The sequence below is a fragment of the Pelodiscus sinensis genome, chromosome 22 (assembly GCF_049634645.1).
Source record: "Pelodiscus sinensis isolate JC-2024 chromosome 22, ASM4963464v1, whole genome shotgun sequence".
NCBI classification, from domain to species: domain Eukaryota; kingdom Metazoa; phylum Chordata; order Testudines; family Trionychidae; genus Pelodiscus; species Pelodiscus sinensis.
In genome coordinates this window covers 24,779,987-24,798,390 of record NC_134732.1, presented here as the reverse complement: position 1 = coordinate 24,798,390, position 18,404 = coordinate 24,779,987, and the positions used below count along the sequence as shown (strand labels likewise).

The following is an 18,404-nucleotide window of genomic DNA, read 5'->3' as shown; positions in this document are numbered from 1 at the left end:
CGGCCGCGGAGCAAGACGCCCCACGTTCCCCTCGCCCACCACAGCCAGTAGGGGTTGTGGGCGCCAGTCCTGCGGTGGGGCCGCGGGGGCAGGGGGAGGGCCTGGAGTGCAAGCGCAGGCTCCCTCATGCTGGGGGGCTGGGTCCAGGCAAGCCCGGGGCTGCATCCGGCTCCCTGGATGGGGTTCCCCACCCCCGCTGGGGACACTTCAGAGCCGGTTGGACAGGCAGCCATCCGGGGGGCTCTAGATGGTGCTTGGCCTCACTGGCTCTCGAGGTTCCTTCCAGTTCTAGCGCTCTGCCTCGTCACCCCTCCCCTGCCCCTTCACTCGCGCTCCCTAAGGCCGTGCGTGGGCCCGCGGCAGCCTGGCTCTCCCTGGCAGTGCGGGCGCCAGCCCTGGGCGCAGGCTCCAGCAGAAGTTGCACCGGGGCCAAATACCCAGGGAAATAACCTCTCTGGGCCTGCCCCGGGTCCCCCAGGGTGCCAGTAGTGCGATACGTGCCCAGCCCAGCAGCCGCCTCAGTAGTGCGATACGTGCCCAGCCCGGCAGCCGTGCCAGTAGTGCGATAAGTGTCCAGCCCGGCAGCCGTGCCAGTAGTACGGCAGGTGCCCAGCCCGGTGTGCCCTGATGAAATGACACAGACAGAAACGTGGGTTTTCAGCCTGTTATTCTTTAATACTGTTCACTTCTAGGAGTGAGTGGAAATCTAGACTAGCGCTCCCTGGGCCTAGCCACAGAACCCTCCTGCGCAATTGTGGGGAGTCTGTGAATGCAGCAAACACCCCTGGACACGCAGCCTTGTTGCTTTTCTAGGTGCGCTTAATCTCAGGCCCCGCCTGTGCTTACTGTGCTGGGGATCAATCTCTTGGGGTTTGATTTAGCAGGTCTAGGAAGGACCCGCTAAATCGAGTGCTGAGGCAGCCCCGGTCGGCGCCGGTGTCCTCGACTCGGGAGGAGTAAGGGAAGCCAATGGAGCGCTTTCTCCCGTTCACCTCCTCCTGCCGTGGAGACGGTGCCACGCTCAGCTTAAGGTACGTCAACTCCAGCTGGGCTTGCACCCCTTAAACTGGCCCTCCGGGTCTGCACAGACTGGCCTCTGCGGCATTAGCGCCCGGCGCTGCCGGCCGGTCCGGAGAGAGGGTTCTGTGGTGCTGCCCTGAGTGCGGTGCTGCGGAGCTGCAGAAAGCAGAGATGGCGCGTTCTCATCTTCTAAGCTAGTAGTGGATGGGACTCGGCGAGCCACGGAAACCCCTTTGGCCACACGGGGCGCATCACGGGGAGGCTGATCTGCAGCATGACAGCCCTGCAAGTGGCACACTGAGGCACTTGTCAGCCGGGCAGCCGGGACCTTAAAGGAAATGCATCTTGACGGGATTCCAGGAGCAGCCGGGGCTGGAGAGGTGCCCACGGAGAGGTGCGAGGGGGCGCTGGACGGGGAGCTGCGCACCCTGGAACGGGGAGGCCCCCTGCCTCTGGTGCTCGGCGCAGGAGCATGAGCAAGGCCAGCTGTGTCCCAGCTAATCCCGCCTTAGGGCCTGGTCCTCTCCCCTCACACGCTTGGGCTTTGTCGCCTTCCCCCAACCCTGAGCTCTGTCCAGAGCCGGCCGGTGAGCCTGGGCCTAGACGGGGGAAATATCCGACAGGCCTGGCCCCTCCGGACAGACCATGCCGGCGCCCGGGATACTGGCACAGAGTGGGCTGGCCTCTCTCGCCTGCACGGGGTTCTCCAACGCAGCGCCCATGTCTGCACAGTGCCGGGGAGGCCTTGTCAGTGCCAGGCTCCTCCCGCGGCCACCGGGGATCACGTGGGCAGCCCCAGGCACACGGCGCTGGCCGGGCCACGGGGACTGGCTGGGAACATGGACCGGCTGCTTGATCCTTTTGCCGAGCTACACAAGGCAGCTCCCAGGCAGAATATTCCCCCCGCCGCTGTCCTCAAGGGGCAGGCGGTGCGGCTGGCGGAGGGGCAGGAGCAGGGTGCTACCAACACCCAGGAAAGACCCGTCTGGCAAAGCCGTCTCTGATACCCGTGTCCAGTTCTGGGCCCCGCGCTGGAGAAAGGATGTGGACGCATTGGGGAGGGACCCCCGGAGGGTGACCAAAATGATGTGGGGGCTGGAGCACATGACCTAGGAGGAGAGGCTGAGGGATTTGGGCTTGTTCAGTCTGCAGAAGAGCAGAGTGAGGGGGGATTTGGGAGCAGCCTTCATCTCCCTGCAGGGGGTTCCAGAGAGGCTGGAGAGAGGCTGGTCTCAGTGGGGGCAGGTGGCAGAGCGAGGAGCGATGGGCTCACGCTGCAGTGGGGCAGGTCTAGGCTGGATATTAGGAAAAACTGTTTCCCTAGGCGGGTGGGAAGCGCTGGGCTGGGTTCCCTAGGGAGGGGTGGAGTCTCCATCCCTAGAGGTGTGTAAGTGCCGGCCTGACACAGCCCTGGCTGGGATGGTTGAGTTGGGCTGGTCCTGCTTTGGGCAGGGGGCTGGACTCGGTGCCTCCTGGGGGCTCTGCCCGCCCTGGGGCCCTGTGGGTCTCTGTGAGCTAGCAGAGCGCTCTGCCCTGCCGGGGACGTTCATGCCTCTAAGAAGTGAGCGGGCTGAGGGTGCTGTCAGTCTGGCTGCGGGGCGAGATCCGGGACGGCGGCTTTGGACCAGTCTCTCGTCTGAGGAGACGCTTCAGCCGAGCGCATCTAACTACCTGCTGTGTGTTCCGTTCTCCTGCAGGCGGCCATGTCATCGGGGGCGGCCGCCCGCTGCCGGGGGCTCCGGAGGAGACCGGGTACGACTCTCTCCGACAGGCCTGAGGGAACGGCCAGACTCAGGACCCGCGTGGTGGAGTGACATCGTGCGACTGAGGGGCTGCCCTGCTGCAGGGACGCCGGCACAGAACGCCCTACCCCCACGAACGGCCTCGAGCGTGGCAGAGCGGGTGCCGTGCAGACCCCCACGAACGGCCTCGAGCGTGGCAGAGCGGGTGCCGTGTGGGCCCCCACGAATGGCCTCGAGCGTGGCAGAGCGGGTGCCGTGCAGACCCCCACGAACGGCCTCGAGCGTGGCAGAGCGGGTGCCGTGCAGACCCCCACGAATGGCCTCGAGCGTGGCAGAGTGGGTGCCATGCAGACCCCCACGAATGGCCTCGAGCGTGGCAGAGCGGGTGCCGTGCAGACCCCCACGAACGGCCTCGAGCGTGGCAGAGCGGGTGCCGTGCAGACCCCCACGAATGGCCTCGAGCGTGGCAGAGTGGGTGCCATGCAGACCCCCACGAATGGCCTCGAGCGTGGCAGAGCGGGTGCCGTACGGGCCCCCACGAATGGCCTCGAGCGTGGCAGAGCGGGTGCCGTGTGGGCCCCCACGAATGGCCTCGAGCGTGGCAGAGCAGGTGCCGTACGGGCCCCCACGAATGGCCTCGAGCGTGGCAGAGCGGGTGCCGTACGGGCCCCCACGAATGGCCTCGAGCGTGGCAGAGCGGGTGCCGTACGGGCCCCCACGAATGGCCTCGAGCTTGGCAGAGCGGGTGCCGTACGGGCCCCCACGAATGGCCTCGAGCGTGGCAGAGCGGGTGCCGTACGGGCCCCCATAAACGGCCTTGAGCGTGGCAGAGCGGGTGCCGTACGGGCCCCCATAAACGGCCTTGAGCGTGGCAGAGCGGGTGCCGTGCGGGCCCCCATGAACGGCCTTGAGCGTGGCAGAGCGGGTGCCGTATGGGCCCCCATAAACGGCCTTGAGCGTGGCAGAGCGGGTGCCGTACGGGCCCCCATAAACGGCCTTGAGCGTGGCATAGCGGGTGCCGTACGGGCCCCCATGAACGGCCTCGAGCGTGGCAGAGCGGGTGCCGTACGGGCCCCCATGAACGGCCTTGAGCGTGGCAGAGCGGGTGCCATACGGGCCCCCATAAACGGCCTTGAGCGTGGCAGAGTGGGTGCTGTACGGGCCCCCATAAACGGCCTTGAGCGTGGCAGAGTGGGTGCTGTACGGGCCCCCATAAACGGCCTTGAGCGTGGCAGAGCGGGTGCCGTGCAGACCCCCACAAATGGCTTCCTGCTCGCCCTGCGAACGTAACAAAGCGACTGGCAGCCGAACGGGGAGCGCCGGAAAGGATCCTTCACTCCTGCCAGCAACCCGCGGGGGAGCCAGAGCCAGGCCCTCCCTCCCTCCCGCTGGGTGCTCAGCGAGAGCTCGGTCCCGTCCGGATCTACGTGCAGCGAGCGCTCCTGTGCCATGGACAGCCGTGGGGAAGGGCACTCCAAGACGTGGCCCACGAGCGGCTGCTCTGTCCTGGGAGGAATACAGGGATGGCACTATTTGCAGGAAGCAATGCAGAGGACAGCTCTGCCGTCGGGCAGCTGACAATTTAAATACGATCTCGCCTGACGTGGACGGGCCTGGAATCCACGGCCACGGAGTTACCAGCCACGTTCCTAGCGCCTGCTGGCAGCACCTGGGCATGCGGGAGGCGAGCCCCTCGCCATTCTGGGGGGTTCCACGAGACAGGTGATGTCAGCAAAGGCTGAGCTCGGTTTCAGTGACGAATCTCGGAGGAGAAGGGGCCTTGTGCTTTGTGGGTCTGAATGGGTTCGGTCCACCAGTGGCTTTGCGTTGGGTGGCGGGCGTCCAGGGAATTCTGCCCCTCGCCTCAAACGACGTCCCTGTCACCGCCACGCACGCGCCACAGGCACAACACCTGGGCTCTCGACTCAGAGAAGGGAGACGAGCTGAGCCCGAGATGCTGAGCCAGCGGCTGGTGCTAGGAGCCTAGAGCGGGATCCCGTTCACACCTTCCCCCAGGCAGCCCCTGGCTCTGCAGGATCCCAGCGCAACGGTGGAGGCTGATCTCAGGCGGGGAATGGGACATGACTGGGGGGAGAACTCTTTGGATCAGGTGCTGGAGCAGGCCACAGATCCTGGCCAAAGCTGGGTGCACCAGGCTAGGCCGCCTGTTCTCTCGGCAACGACTGACTGGCAAAGGCTGTTTGAGGTCCGGGTGTGCGTGAGTGTGGGTGTGTTGGCAGCCCAAGCGGGGGGAAGCACACGCAAGTGCCTGTCCCCGGACACACGGCTAACAGTGCTTGGCGGCGTGGGGCCGAGGCAGGGCCGGCTGCTCAGAGCACAAAGCGCAGCCTGTAGGTCACCTGGTGGCCGTTGTCCCAGGCATACAGGACCTTCTCCTTGGGGTTGTAGTCGATCTGCGTGGTGAAGGAGAACTCGTTGAGGAAGGGCAGCTTGAGGCTGGCTTCGGTGTCCGTGTGGGTGTCGTAGGCGTAGGAGATCTGCCCGTCCTTCTGGTTGTACACGTCCACGGCGTAGAGGATGCCGCAGATGATGAAGCAGTTCCCGTAGGAGTTGCGCTTCAGGCCTGTCTTCCACGTGGTCTCCCTCTTCATGGAGAGGTCCCCGGGGTCCAGCTTGCTCAGGACGATCACCTCCAGCTGGGAGTCGTCATAGTCCACCGCGGGGTAAATGACCCACAGGCCGCTCTCGTCCACGGCGAAGTCGATGTCCGAGTGCCCCCGCCACTTCCAGGGCGTGGTGTCCTCGTAGACCACGTCGTGCAGCAGGGCCCAGGCGGCCACGAAGCGCTGCCGCAGGTCGTACTTGATGATGTTCTTGGTGAAGGCGCGGTTGTAGTAAAACGCCCCCTGGTAGACCACGTGCCCGGTCCCGATCCAGTTGTACGGGAGCTTGTACAGGTTGCTCCAGCGACCTGCGGTGACAGAGAAAGTTCTTTACCGCACAAAGACCGGGCCCCTGCGCCAGGAACAGGCCTTCCCTCCCCCACACCCCCAGGCCTCTCTCGTCCGCACCAGGGATGTCAAATAGCGGATAACTGAATACTCGCGTGACCTCATGAATTCTTATCAGGTAGTCGACTGGTCTATAGTCCGCGGGGGCGGGGCTGGCAGCCGCTGTCAGAGGCAGCAGTGCAGGTGCCAGGTGGGAGCTGGTCCACAAGGGGAGCCAGTTTAAAACCAGCTCCCCTGGCGGACTGGCTGCCTGTCACTCAGCGATGCTGCCTCTGATAAAGAGGCAGCAGCATGGGGTGGCAGCAGCCCCTATCTAAGGGGTGGTCTGAGCTCCGGGACCTGGTGTCACGTTACTGGATTTTAAGGGGAGAAGCCAAGACCACTGCTGCACCCATGGGGGGTGTCTGCCCCAAAAGTATATACAAAGGGGGTCATGTGAGGTGTCACACCAAAGCTCACCTTCTGCGGATTCTGTAGGTGCTATTCCTGTAATTGTACAATGTCTGTGTGTGGAGTTATAACATGGACTCTGGATGGAGGCTGGAAACTCCTCTGTCTGGTTGAGCACTGGGCGAGGGATGCTCAGCCAGTGGCTATGCTAATGAGCGAGCTCCAGGGACAATGGACACACCTGGCCACGGACCATGTGACCCTCTCCCGCTTGGGAGAGACCAGGGGATCTAAAATGCCAGGTGGCAGACTCCATTTATGGGGGGTCTTCAGTTTGGCTCCGGATCCCACGTGCGACCGTGTGTATGGTGCCTGCGGCTCCTGGCGGCCTCCCTAAGCCGGCTTCCCGCTGCCTGGGAACAGCATTTCCGCCTCCGCCTCGACAGGCGACGGGGCTCTGGGGGCGCAGCCGCACTCCAGCCGCGGGGAGAGGAACCCCACCCGCCGGGCACCGCGAACGTGTCCCCGCTGCCGCCGGCCGTTTGCAGAGGGGACGTGAGGGCAGCTCCCCCGGCTCCCCCCAGCAGTGCCTGGCTCCCAGCCCTCCCCGGCTTCCCAGCTAACTCCCTCCCCTCCTGCTCAGAGCCGCTCACGAGGGTCTAGGGGATTCCCTGCCTTGCTCCCTTTGTGCCCCTCCCTGCAGCGCGCTCGCCCGGGGCCCCGGGGATGGCACATGCAGGCGCCCGGGCAGGGACCCCGGGGACAAGCTGCATTCTCAAGCTACCAGCAGTTCTATTCATCCAATCAGGAGACAGGAACCGCACCATGTGACCTCTTGAGGGGCAGGGTGCCTAGTGGCTGGGAGCCAGCAGCGCCTCCCCCCCGCACTAGTCCCTTCCCCTTGCTGGCTGGGAGCTGCGTGGGGCAGGGACCTCCTCTCGCTCTGGGCGTGCAGCACCTGGCGCAGCAGCAGGGGCCCCTGGGCGCGACCACAACGCACCCGGAGAGTCAGAGCCCAGCCGCACGACGCCCGCAGCAGAACAGCCCCCGCCCCCGCCAGGCGGCCCCAGAGCCCCTCACCCTGCTGGAAGTTGTCGAGGCTCCGGAACTCCACGAGGTTGTTGCCGTAGTAGTAGTTGGTGACGAAGATCCTGCCGTCTCGGGCCGCGGGGTCCTTCATCCAGGCCCCCTCGTTCCGCCCGTAGCTGTGCTGCTTCCTGGGGGGCTCCACGGCCTCGAGGGTGCCCTCGCACTGCACGTCGTTCACTGCCGAGCCAACAGAAGCAGCTCGGGAGGAGGCCGGGCCCGGCTCCCCACAGCCATTGCCCCGAGCCGCCGGGCGTCACGGAGGCCGTTCCCCCCCTGGGAGAGACTCCCCCTCTGCTATCCTGCCTGCCGGCCTGTTTCAAAAGCCCAGGGGTTCAAAACGCCTGATTCTAGGGGCTCCCGTCTCCCGCCCCATTCGGAGACGCTGCCTTCTCCTCACCGTGGGCCTGGATTTTGGGCCAGGGACTGTCCGAGCCCCTCTGGCCGCAGGGCAGGTATCGCTTCCCTGCCTTACCAGAGCCCCTCAGCCCCGGCGTGCAGGGCCCATAGCTCCAGCCACGTCGCCAGGGCCCACTTGTGGCAAGTCCCCCAGCTGCAGTTTGGGCCTGGCCCCACTTGCCCCCTGAGGGACGTGTGAGTTGCCCCGACTCACCTCGGTTAGGCGCTTCCAGCCCTCCTGTGCCGTCAGCCCTGTCCCCTATGGGGAGGATGGTGACCGGTGGGCTCCGGGTCGTGGTGCTGGGGGCTCTGGTGGTGCTAGGGGGCCGGGTGGAGCTGGCTGGGGTGGAGCTGACAGGGGTGGTCTCTGCCTGCTCGCTGACCCTCCCCTGGGCCTCCACGGCAGCGTAGGACTTGGGGTTCCTCTCCTCCGGCCGGTCCAGCTCAGAGGCCCCCTTCGCGGGGCTTTCTGAGGAAAGAAGCACACGCTTACGACCTGAGCTCCCGGCGCCCCGCGGGCCCAGCCCAGCAGGGATGTGAGGGCAAGGGAGCGACGGGGGCAGGGTCCCACAGGAGCGGGGGGCCATGCAGGTGGCTCTGAGGGAGGAGGAAGGGGAAGAGGCTGAGTCGCTGGTGGGGAGGGGGCTGAGGCTGGCAGGGCCTCCCAGGCACCCCCTGTGGCTTCCCCACCAGCAGCCAGTCCCGGCCGCTCACCCACATGCCAGGCCAGGACCGGACGCCCACCTCGGCTGCTGACCAGGCCCTCAGCCTCCTCCTGCTTGGCAGCCTTGTAGTAGGTGATGCCCCGGATCACCGACTGCTGGTGCCCAGAGGGCTTGGGCTTGGCAGTGGGCTGAGAGGGGCCCAGCCGGACCCGCTGGCTCTCCTTCTTGGGCTTCGACGGCTTCTCCTTCGGGGCTCTCCCAGCTGCCTTGTCGCCCAGGCCCTTGCGGGGGCTGGTGTACTTGCTGGCCTCCTTGCCTTTGCTCCCGGCCGTGTCCTAAGAGACAGCCAGGCTCAGAGACACCTCTGTGGGTAGCAGCCACGCCGCGTCCGCCCAGGCCCTGGCACCGAGCCGGGTCGATGGGGAGGGTCACAGCCTGGGATCACAAAACACCCGGTGCCAGGAGAGGGGCTGCGGGCAGCTACGCCGGCAGCACTGTGCCGCCTGGCCCCTCTGCGCCCGCACTCTGCCAGGGGGCAGCCCCCATCTCTGCTGGCTGGATGACAAGCAAAGCACAGTGTGTGTGTGTGGGGGGGCTGGTGTGTTCGGGGAGGGGCCGGCAGGTGCCTGCGGGTGTGTTCGGGGAGGGGCCGGCAGGTGCCTGCGGGTGTGTTCGGCGAGGGGCCGGCAGGTGCCTGCGGGTGTGTTCGGCGAGGGGCCGGCAGGTGCCTGCGGGTGTGTTCGGGGAGGGGCCGGCAGGTGCCTGCGGGTGTGTTCGGGGAGGGGCCGGCAGGTGCCTGCGGGTGTGTTCGGGGAGGGGCCGGCAGGTGCCTGCGGGTGTGTTCGGGGAGGGGCCGGCAGGTGCCTGCGGGTGTGTTCGGCGAGGGGCCGGCAGGTGCCTGCGGGTGTGTTCGGCGAGGCGCCGGCAGGTGCCTGCGGGTGTGTTCAGCGAGAGGCCGGCAGGTGCCTGCGGGTGTGTTCGGGGAGGGGCCGGCAGGTGCCTGCGGGTGTGTTCGGCGAGGGGCCGGCAGGTGCCTGCGGGTGTGTTCAGCGAGAGGCCGGCAGGTGCCTGCGGGTGTGTTCGGGGAGGGGCCGGCAGGTGCCTGCGGGTGTGTTCAGCGAGAGGCCGGCAGGTGTCTGCGGGTGTGTTCGGCGAGGGGCCGGCAGGTGCCTGCGGGTGTGTTCGGGGAGGGGCCGGCAGGTGCCTGCGGGTGTGTTCGGGGAGGGGCCGGCAGGTGCCTGCGGGTGTGTTCGGGGAGGGGCCGGCAGGTGCCTGCGGGTGTGTTCGGGGAGGGGCCGGCAGGTGCCTGCGGGTGTGTTCGGGGAGGGGCCGGCAGGTGCCTGCGGGTGTGTTCGGCGAGGGGCCGGCAGGTGCCTGCGGGTGTGTTCGGGGAGGGGCCGGCAGGTGCCTGTGGGTCTGTTCGGCGAGGCGCCGGCAGGTGCCTGCGGGTGTGTTCAGCGAGAGGCCGGCAGGTGCCTGCGGGTGTGTTCGGGGAGGGGCCGGCAGGTGCCTGTGGGTCTGTTAGGCGAGGCGCCGGCAGGTGCCTGCGGGTGTGTTCAGCGAGAGGCCGGCAGGTGCCTGCGGGTGTGTTCGGGGAGGGGCCGGCAGGTGCCTGCGGGTGTGTTCGGCGAGGGGCCGGCAGGTACCTGGGCCTTGCTCTCAGGCACGGCGGCAGCGTCCTTCTGCAGCAGCTGGTAGCCCAGGTTGGAGATCTCCTTCTTGATGCTCATCATGATGTCGGAGTAGTTCTCGTAGCGCTGCATGTCGCTGGCCAGGCGCCCCACGCTCTCCTTCAGGACGTCGCTCTCCCGGCTCAGGTTGGCCTTGATGGTCTGGGCAGGGCGGAAGGGGCCGGGCGGGACAAGCTGAGACCTGGCAGACCCTTCGCTTCGGCAAAACCCTTCGTGCGTCGCTGCAAGCCGAGGGCACGAAGGAAGGACACCGGCCCCGCTCCTGGGGCTGGCTGGGGCTGGGGGTCTGGGAGGGGGCTGGGCGGGGCCGCACTGTCTGGCTCACGCCCCAGAGCCCAGGGCAAGCAGCTGGCGGGGGCGGGGCTCTGAGCCATTCAGGGGATGCAGGGCAGTGACTCGGGAAGCCAGGAGGCGCCTTCCTCTCACTCCCGGCCCCCAGCCCCTCCCAGGCAGTGTGGCCCAGCAGGCAGAGCCCCCCCCAATCGCTATTCTGTGTGCCCCTCCCTGCCCCCACCCTCTGGGCTCCCGTTTCCCCTGCGTCTGTGGGAATGGGGGTGGCGCCAGGGCAGCACGGCCGGGGGCCTGACTCCCAGGTGACAGGGCCCGTGCACAGGCTACGCGCGCCGCTGCCCCTCCCCCCCCGCGGGTCAGTGTGTCGGCCCTAAGCCACCGGGAGCCCCCCAGCCCAGCGCAGGAAGGTCCGTCACGCCCGGCGCGCAGGCAGCTAGAGCGGCTGACGCCCCAGCCACAAGAACCCGCGCTGGGGGGCCAGGTAAGCGCAGTCTGGGGGTGCAGGAGAACCCGCGCTGGGGGGGGCCAGGTAAGCGCAGTCTGGGGGTGCAGAAGAACCCGCACTGGGGGGCCCAGGTAAGCGCAGTCTGGGGGTGCAGGAGAACCCGCACTGGGGGGCCAGGTAAGCGCAGTCTGGGGGTGCAGGAGAACCCGCTCTGGGGGGCCCAGGTAAGCGCAGTCTGGGGGTGCAGGAGAACCCGCACTGGGGGGCCCAGGTAAGCGCAGTCTGGGGGTGCAGGAGAACCCGCTCTGGGGGGCCCAGGTAAGCGCAGTCTGGGGGTGCAGGAGAACCCGCACTGGGGGGCCCAGGTAAGCGCAGTCTGGGGGTGCAGGAGAACCCGCACTGGGGGGGCCCAGGTAAGCGCAGTCTGGGGGTGCAGGAGAACCCGCGCTGGGGGGCCAGGTAAGCGCAGTCTGGGGGTGCAGGAGAACCCGCACTGGGGGGGGCCAGGTAAGCGCAGTCTGGGGGTGCAGGAGAACCCGCGCTGGGGGGGGCCAGGTAAGCGCAGTCTGGGGGTGCAGGAGAACCCGCACTGGGGGGGCCCAGGTAAGCGCAGTCTGGGGGTGCAGGAGAACCCGCGCTGGGGGGGCCCAGGTAAGCGCAGTCTGGGGGTGCAGGAGAACCCGCGCTGGGGGGGCCAGGTAAGCGCAGTCTGGGGGTGCAGGAGAACCCGCGCTGGGGGGGCCCAGGTAAGCGCAGTCTGGGGGTGCAGGAGAACCCGCACTGGGGGGGGCCAGGTAAGCGCAGTCTGGGGGTGCAGGAGAACCCGCGCTGGGGGGGGCCAGGTAAGCGCAGTCTGGGGGTGCAGGAGAACCCGCACTGGGGGGGCCCAGGTAAGCGCAGTCTGGGGGTGCAGGAGAACCCGCGCTGGGGGGCCCAGGTAAGCGCAGTCTGGGGGTGCAGGAGAACCCGCACTGGGGGGCCAGGTAAGCGCAGTCTGGGGGTGCAGGAGAACCCGCACTGGGGGGTCAGGTAAGCGCAGTCTGGGGGTGCAGGAGAACCCGCACTGGGGGGGCCAGGTAAGCGCAGTCTGGGGGTGCAGGAGAACCCGCACTGGGGGGGGCCAGGTAAGCGCAGTCTGGGGGTGCAGGAGAACCCGCACTGGGGGGGCCCAGGTAAGCGCAGTCTGGGGGGGCCCAGGTAAGCGCAGTCTGGGGGTGCAGGAGAACCCGCACTGGGGGGGCCAGGTAAGCGCAGTCTGGGGGTGCAGGAGAACCCGCGCTGGGGGGGCCAGGTAAGCGCAGTCTGGGGGTGCAGGAGAACCCGCGCTGGGGGGGGCCAGGTAAGCGCAGTCTGGGGGTGCAGGAGAACCCGTGCTGGGGGGGGCCAGGTAAGTGCAGTCTGGGGGTGCAGGAGAACCCGCGCTGGGGGGGGCCAGGTAAGTGCAGTCTGGGGGTGCAGGAGAACCCGCACTGGGGGGGGCCAGGTAAGCGCAGTCTGGGGGTGCAGGAGAACCCGCGCTGGGGGGGCCCAGATAAGCACAGTCTGGGGGTGCAGGAGAACCCGCGCTGGGGGGCCAGGTAAGCGCAGTCTGGGGGTGCAGGAGAACCCGCGCTGGGGGGCCAGGTAAGCGCAGTCTGGGGGTGCAGGAGAACCCGCACTGGGGGGGCCAGGTAAGCGCAGTCTGGGGGTGCAGGAGAACCCGCGCTGGGGGGCCCAGGTAAGCGCAGTCTGGGGGTGCAGGAGAACCCGCACTGGGGGGGCCCAGGTAAGCGCAGTCTGGGGGTGCAGGAGAACCCGCACTGGGGGGCCAGGTAAGCGCAGTCTGGGGGTGCAGGAGAACCCGCGCTGGGGGGGCCCAGGTAAGCGCAGTCTGGGGGTGCAGGAGAACCCGCACTGGGGGGCCAGGTAAGCGCAGTCTGGGGGTGCAGGAGAACCCGCGCTGGGGGGGCCCAGGTAAGCGCAGTCTGGGGGTGCAGGAGAACCCGCACTGGGGGGCCAGGTAAGCGCAGTCTGGGGGTGCAGGAGAACCCGCGCTGGGGGGCCAGGTAAGCGCAGTCTGGGGGTGCAGGAGAACCCGCGCTGGGGGGCCAGGTAAGCGCAGTCTGGGGGTGCAGGAGAACCCGCGCTGGGGGGGCCCAGGTAAGTGCAGTCTGGGGGTGCAGGAGAACCCGCGCTGGGGGGCCAGGTAAGCGCAGTCTGGGGGTGCAGGAGAACCCGCGCTGGGGGGGGCCAGGTAAGCGCAGTCTGGGGGTGCAGGAGAACCCGCGCTGGGGGGCCAGGTAAGTGCAGTCTGGGGGTGCAGGAGAACCCGCACTGGGGGCCCAGGTAAGTGCAGTCTGGGGGTGCAGGAGAACCCGCGCTGGGGGCCCAGGTAAGCGCAGTCTGGGGGTGCAGGAGAACCCGCACTGGGGGGGCCCAGGTAAGCGCAGTCTGGGGGTGCAGGAGAACCCGCGCTGGGGGGCCAGGTAAGTGCAGTCTGGGGGTGCAGGAGAACCCGCACTGGGGGCCCAGGTAAGTGCAGTCTGGGGGTGCAGGAGAACCCGCACTGGGGGGGCCCAGGTAAGTGCAGTCTGGGGGTGCAGGAGAACCCGCACTGGGGGGGCCCAGGTAAGTGCAGTCTGGGGGTGCAGGAGAACCCGCACTGGGGGGGCCCAGGTAAGTGCAGTCTGGGGGTGCAGGAGAACCCGCACTGGGGGCCCAGGTAAGTGCAGTCTGGGGGTGCAGGAGAACCCGCACTGGGGGGGCCAGGTAAGTGCAGTCTGGGGGTGCAGGAGAACCCGCACTGGGGGGGCCCAGGTAAGTGCAGTCTGGGGGTGCAGGAGAACCCGCACTGGGGGCCCAGGTAAGTGCAGTCTGGGGGTGCAGGAGAACCCGCACTGGGGGGGCCCAGGTAAGTGCAGTCTGGGGGTGCAGGAGAACCCGCGCTGGGGGGCCAGGTAAGCGCAGTCTGGGGGTGCAGGAGAACCCGCGCTGGGGGGCCAGGTAAGTGCAGTCTGGGGGTGCAGGAGAACCCGCGCTGGGGGGCCCAGGTAAGTGCAGTCTGGGGGTGCAGGAGAACCCGCGCTGGGGGGGCCAGGTAAGCGCAGTCTGGGGGTGCAGGAGAACCCGCGCTGGGGGGGCCAGGTAAGCGCAGTCTGGGGGTGCAGGAGAACCCGCGCTGGGGGGGTCAGGTAAGCGCAGTCTGGGGGTGCAGGAGAACCCGCGCTGGGGGGCCCAGGTAAGTGCAGTCTGGGGGTGCAGGAGAACCCGCACTGGGGGGCCAGGTAAGCGCAGTCTGGGGGTGCAGGAGGGCAAACTCCTCGGCTGCCCTGGGGAAACACAGGCTCTCAAACGCTCCGCAGGGTCTGTGCTCGCAGGGCCCGCCATGCACCATCAGATCCTCCTCGTGCTGACATGCATCTGCCGTGCACCCTCTGGCCAAGCCCCGGTGCCTGCACAGGGAAGTGCCTGGAACGGGGGCACCGGGCTGTCTTCATCCGCCCTGAGTCTGGCCAGGAGAGGCTTCGCCCCGGGTTCTAATGTCCTGTGGACGGAGGCGTCCATCCCCAGCCAGGGACACGGAGGCAGGACGTGACCAGAGCTGGCTTCCTGCTGGCTGGGGTCCCTGTCGGCCGCGCTCGGCCGGTAGCAGCAGGTGAGGGCTTTGGGGTGTCTCCGAAACGCCAGCGCCCGGGGGCCGCTCTTACCTCCTCCAGAGTATTCATCTGGGAAACCACCTTGTTGATGTACGAATGGACCTTCATCAAGTCCATGCTGAACAGCGTTCCCTCCAGCAGGTCCACCATGGACTGCAGCTGCCAAGGGAAAGCCCGGACGTGACTCCCAGGGCGGCAGGCAGGAAGCGGCAGTGTTCCCATGTGGCTTCCTGCCAGCCAGAACCACGCGAGTGGGGAGAGCTGCCGGCGTGGTACAACGCCCCAGGACGTGGTGTCGGGACCCCCCGGGACGGCCATGGTGCCCGAGATGAGGTAGGCAGCAGCTTTGTGAGGCTGAGCAGCAGGGCAGCGTGAGGACCGGGGGCAGGAACCCACATGCACAATGATGCCCTGCCACCCGCTCCACGTACACGGGCCCCAGCACGGATCTCCGGTGCACAGAATCATAGGGTACGTCTAGACTACATGCCTCTGCCGGCTTGAATCCCCCGCTTCATTAACATAAACATGGCCGCCGCGCTGTGCCGGCGCAGCTGATCGTCGGCGCCACGCGGCAGTCGAGACGCGGATCGGTCGACGGGGAAAGCCTTTGCCGAGCGATCCTGGAAGAGCTGGAAGAGCCCTCAGGAGGCACCGAGTCCAGCCCCCTGCCCAAGGCAGGACCAGCCCAACTCAACCAGCCCAGCCAGGGCTTGGTCAAGTGGAGACTTAAACCCCTCTAGGGATGGAGATTCCACCCCCTCCCTCGGGAACCCAGCCCAGCGCTTCCCCACACGCCTAGGGAAACAGTTTTTCCTAATCTCCAACCTAGACCCCCCCCCCTGCAACTTGAGCCCATTGCTCCTTGTTCTGCCACCTGCCCCCACTGAGACCAGCCTCTCTCCAGCCTCTTTGGACCCCCCTGCAGGGAGCTGCAGGCTGCTCTCAAATCCCCCTCACTCTGCTCTTCCGCAGACTGAACAAGCCCAAATCCCTCGGCCTCTCCTCAGAGGTCATGTGCTCCTGCCCCCGAATGATTCTGGTCGCCCTCGCTGGACCCTCCCCAATGCGTCCACATCCTTTCTGTAGTGGGGACTATGCCACTCCCTGGGCTCTCCCCGTGCCCGTCCCTGCTCCTGGGAAAGGTGTTACAAAACCCAAGCAGAGCCGAGGAAGGGGGGATGTGCCTGATGGAGGGAGGGGACACCCCGGGGACTTCCCGGCTCTAACTCCGATGAGTCCCTAGTGCCTGGATTCCCAGAGTGGAGCCCAGGCGTGTGCCTGGGTGCGGCTGCCCAGGAGCTGGAACTGTGAAAGGGGAAACACATCCCGGGGTGGGGATGCGCCCAGGCCTGGCACCTGCCTGAGGCGACTCGGTCCCTGACTGAATGCCCCTCTTGTCGCCGCTGGCAACAGATGCCTGCGGCCTGCACCCGCGCTGGCCTGTCAGACCCGGCCCCTGGGGCACAGGGCAGCCCGTGCTCCTGCCCGGCCACCCCGTCCCAGCTCCGGGGGCTGTCCCCGAGGCGGCCGCCAGCACAGCTGCGTGGCGGGAGGGAGCGGGGCACACACTGCCCATTGTGAGCCAGTGACATTCAGCCCCCAGGCGCTCTCGGCCCTGCTCTGTCTCTCACGCACGAGGGCACAGGCAGCCCGCCGGCCCTCGCACAGACCTGCTCTTGTCAGGGAGCCAGGGCCTGCCGTCTGGTCCCTGGGGCGCGGGGATTCCTGCCCCGTGGCGTCACTGCCTGCCGCGGGCGCTCCCTCCCTCTCCCCCACACGGCGGTCACAGGGCCCAGCCCGTCCCTCTGGGGCTGCCATGAAGGGCCCTTTGTGCCGAGCTGCGGGTGCTCCCAGCCTGGAAACCAGCCTCCTCTCCTCCCGCTCCAGGGGTCTCCCCTTCTAAGAAGTGGCCTTTACCCACTAGGGCACCAGGGCCAGCCTCTGGGGCCAGGCTACCCTGCGGGGGGGGGCTCATGCCTCACTGGGGGTCCATGCGGCCAGGGCCAACCGTGGTGTTCAAGGCCCCAGGTCGGGGTGCAGGAGCAAAGCCAGCTCCTGCTGCAGCGGGGCAGGGGGCGAAGGCCGGCTGGGGGCGGGGGTAGGGGGCTGGGGAGCAGGACCTGCCTGCGCCCACGTACCTTGAAAAGCTCCGGCGCCTGCTTCTTCAGCTTCTCCATCTTCCACTCGTTCTCGCAGGGGTTGAGCGAGGCGGGCGGGGCGGCGCAGGAGCACTTGCAGTCGGCCCCCGAGCTCACCGTCTCCACCGTGTAGAAATCCTCCACCCGCAGGCGGCCGTCCCGGACGCGGCTGCAGGCGTCCTTGCTGAGCGGGCGCAGGATGCACTTGCAGCGGCAGTCGGAGCCCTCGGACGTCATCCGCACCTGGTCCAGGTCGCCGAACACCTGGGCCGGGGGAGAGGCGGGCGTGTGAGGGCGGGTGGGACTCAGCCCCTCCGGGGTGGCACCGCAGGCTCTGGGGTGCACACGGGACACGGGAGGGGTCAGGAGGGAGCTCCTGTGGGCGCCCCAACACTTTTGGGGTTCCCTTTCCACCAAAGAGCCACCTGTTTGCCTTGTGACCCAGGGGCCGGGACTCCCCCAGGAAAGACTCGGCTCATTGGTCCTAAAGACCCCACCCAAGGAGCACAAAGGAAGGACCAAAGCTCTCGCTGGAGCGGCTGCTGTGCCCGGCGGACCCTGGCTTCTCGACAGCCCGAGCTAACGCACTGGCCACCCCCGGCCCTTGGGAACGCCGGGCAGGGAGCCTCCTTCCCTTCTCCGGGGTGGGTTTCCTGGGAACGCTCATTGCGTCGCCGCACCTCCCTGGGGGCCAGGCCTCGGTCCTTACCCTCGCCGGCTCAGCCCGTTTCCTCGTACTCGCTGAACGCTGACGGGTCGGGGGAAGGGAGCCCAAAGGAGCGAGCCCCTCTGCTCCCCTGCGGAGCCGGGAAAGAAACGCACCAGAGCGGCCAGTTAGCTGCTTTCTGGGTGGGTCCGCAGACCAGTGGAGAAACACCGGTGCAGGATTGCCCCCCCGGGAGCCCGCTCAGCCCCATCGCTCCCCCTTCCCTGCCCGCAAGTTGCCTCAGGAAACAGTCAGTAGCCCCCCCCCCCCCGTTAATTATTAGCACCAAGCTGTGGGTCCTCCACCCTCCACATTCCTCACTCTCTTGTCGTTTGCATGGGAGGGGGGACTTCAAAGGCTCCCGACGTGGCAGGGCCCACAGAGGCTGTTTGCTACCAGAGCCTTCGCCCCTTCCTGGGGGGCAGCCTTCCCCTGGCTGGAACCTTGGCCTGGCTGCCAGTAACCGAGAGGGATGGACCGGTGCCGAACCAGAGAATTTCCCGGACCATGAGAGGTCGTCACCAACACTGCCACTGCTGGCGGGGTGTCTAGACAACAAGATTTTTTGAAAAAGCAGCTCGCTAGACGCTCTCTTTCGAAAAAGCCCAGTTTTCATGCAATAGTGCCTTTTTCCGAAAGATGACTTTCGACAAAAGGCGTTATTCCTTGTAGAATGAGATTTGACCGCCGTCGACAAAACCGTGGCGTTCTTTCGATTTACTGTCGACAGAACGCGGTGGCAGTCTAGACACAGGTAAAGTTTTTTCAAAAAAAACCTGTGGTCTAGACACACCCTTTGAAGCGTTCAGTGCAACGGGTCAAGCCAGTGACCCAAAACCAACGGCCTGTCCATGCCCCATGTGTCTCCCCCGCAGCAGCCTCGCAGCCCCAGGCTGGCATTCCCAGCCGAATGGCGGTGCCATGTTAAACACCGGAGCAGGGAGCTGTTGGCCATCCAGGAAGTCCCCACCTTACCAGCAGAGTGTGTCCCCGAAGCTGGTCGGAGAGTCGGTTGTTTGGAACTGGGAACGCATTTTCCCATAGAACCAAAGGTCTACGCCGTGGTTAGGTTCCCGGGCTAGCCCACAGCTGAAACACTGGACATTTGCAATGAAAAGTAGCCGAAAGGTTTCTATTGCACCGTGCAGGCTGGTGCTTGAGGGAAGGCAGGTTTAATTAAAGGAGGATGAGGAGGCAGGTGGAGATTCTGAAGGGGATTCG

At 67.0% G+C, this 18,404-nt stretch overlaps 1 protein-coding gene across 2 annotated transcripts in view; it reads right to left on the bottom strand.

Moving 5' to 3' along the window:
* Nucleotides 1-654: 654 nt before the first annotated feature.
* The window catches only part of OLFML2A (olfactomedin like 2A), a 31,891-nt gene continuing 14,141 nt past the window's right edge, over nucleotides 655-18,404 (bottom strand). The window contains exons 2-8 of one of the 2 annotated variants that reach the window (XM_075905680.1): nucleotides 16,478-16,741; nucleotides 14,388-14,495; nucleotides 9,921-10,106; nucleotides 8,354-8,609; nucleotides 7,824-8,078; nucleotides 7,205-7,390; nucleotides 655-5,694 (exon numbers count right to left, since the gene is read on the bottom strand). In XM_075905680.1, coding sequence (XP_075761795.1) covers nucleotides 5,093-5,694; nucleotides 7,205-7,390; nucleotides 7,824-8,078; nucleotides 8,354-8,609; nucleotides 9,921-10,106; nucleotides 14,388-14,495; nucleotides 16,478-16,741 — 1,857 coding nt within the window. In that variant the 3' untranslated portion in view covers nucleotides 655-5,092. Of the gene's footprint in view, nucleotides 5,695-7,204; nucleotides 7,391-7,823; nucleotides 8,079-8,323; nucleotides 8,610-9,920; nucleotides 10,107-14,387; nucleotides 14,496-16,477; nucleotides 16,742-18,404 lie in introns of both variants that reach the window. The other variant, XM_075905681.1, reaches the window with a different exon arrangement.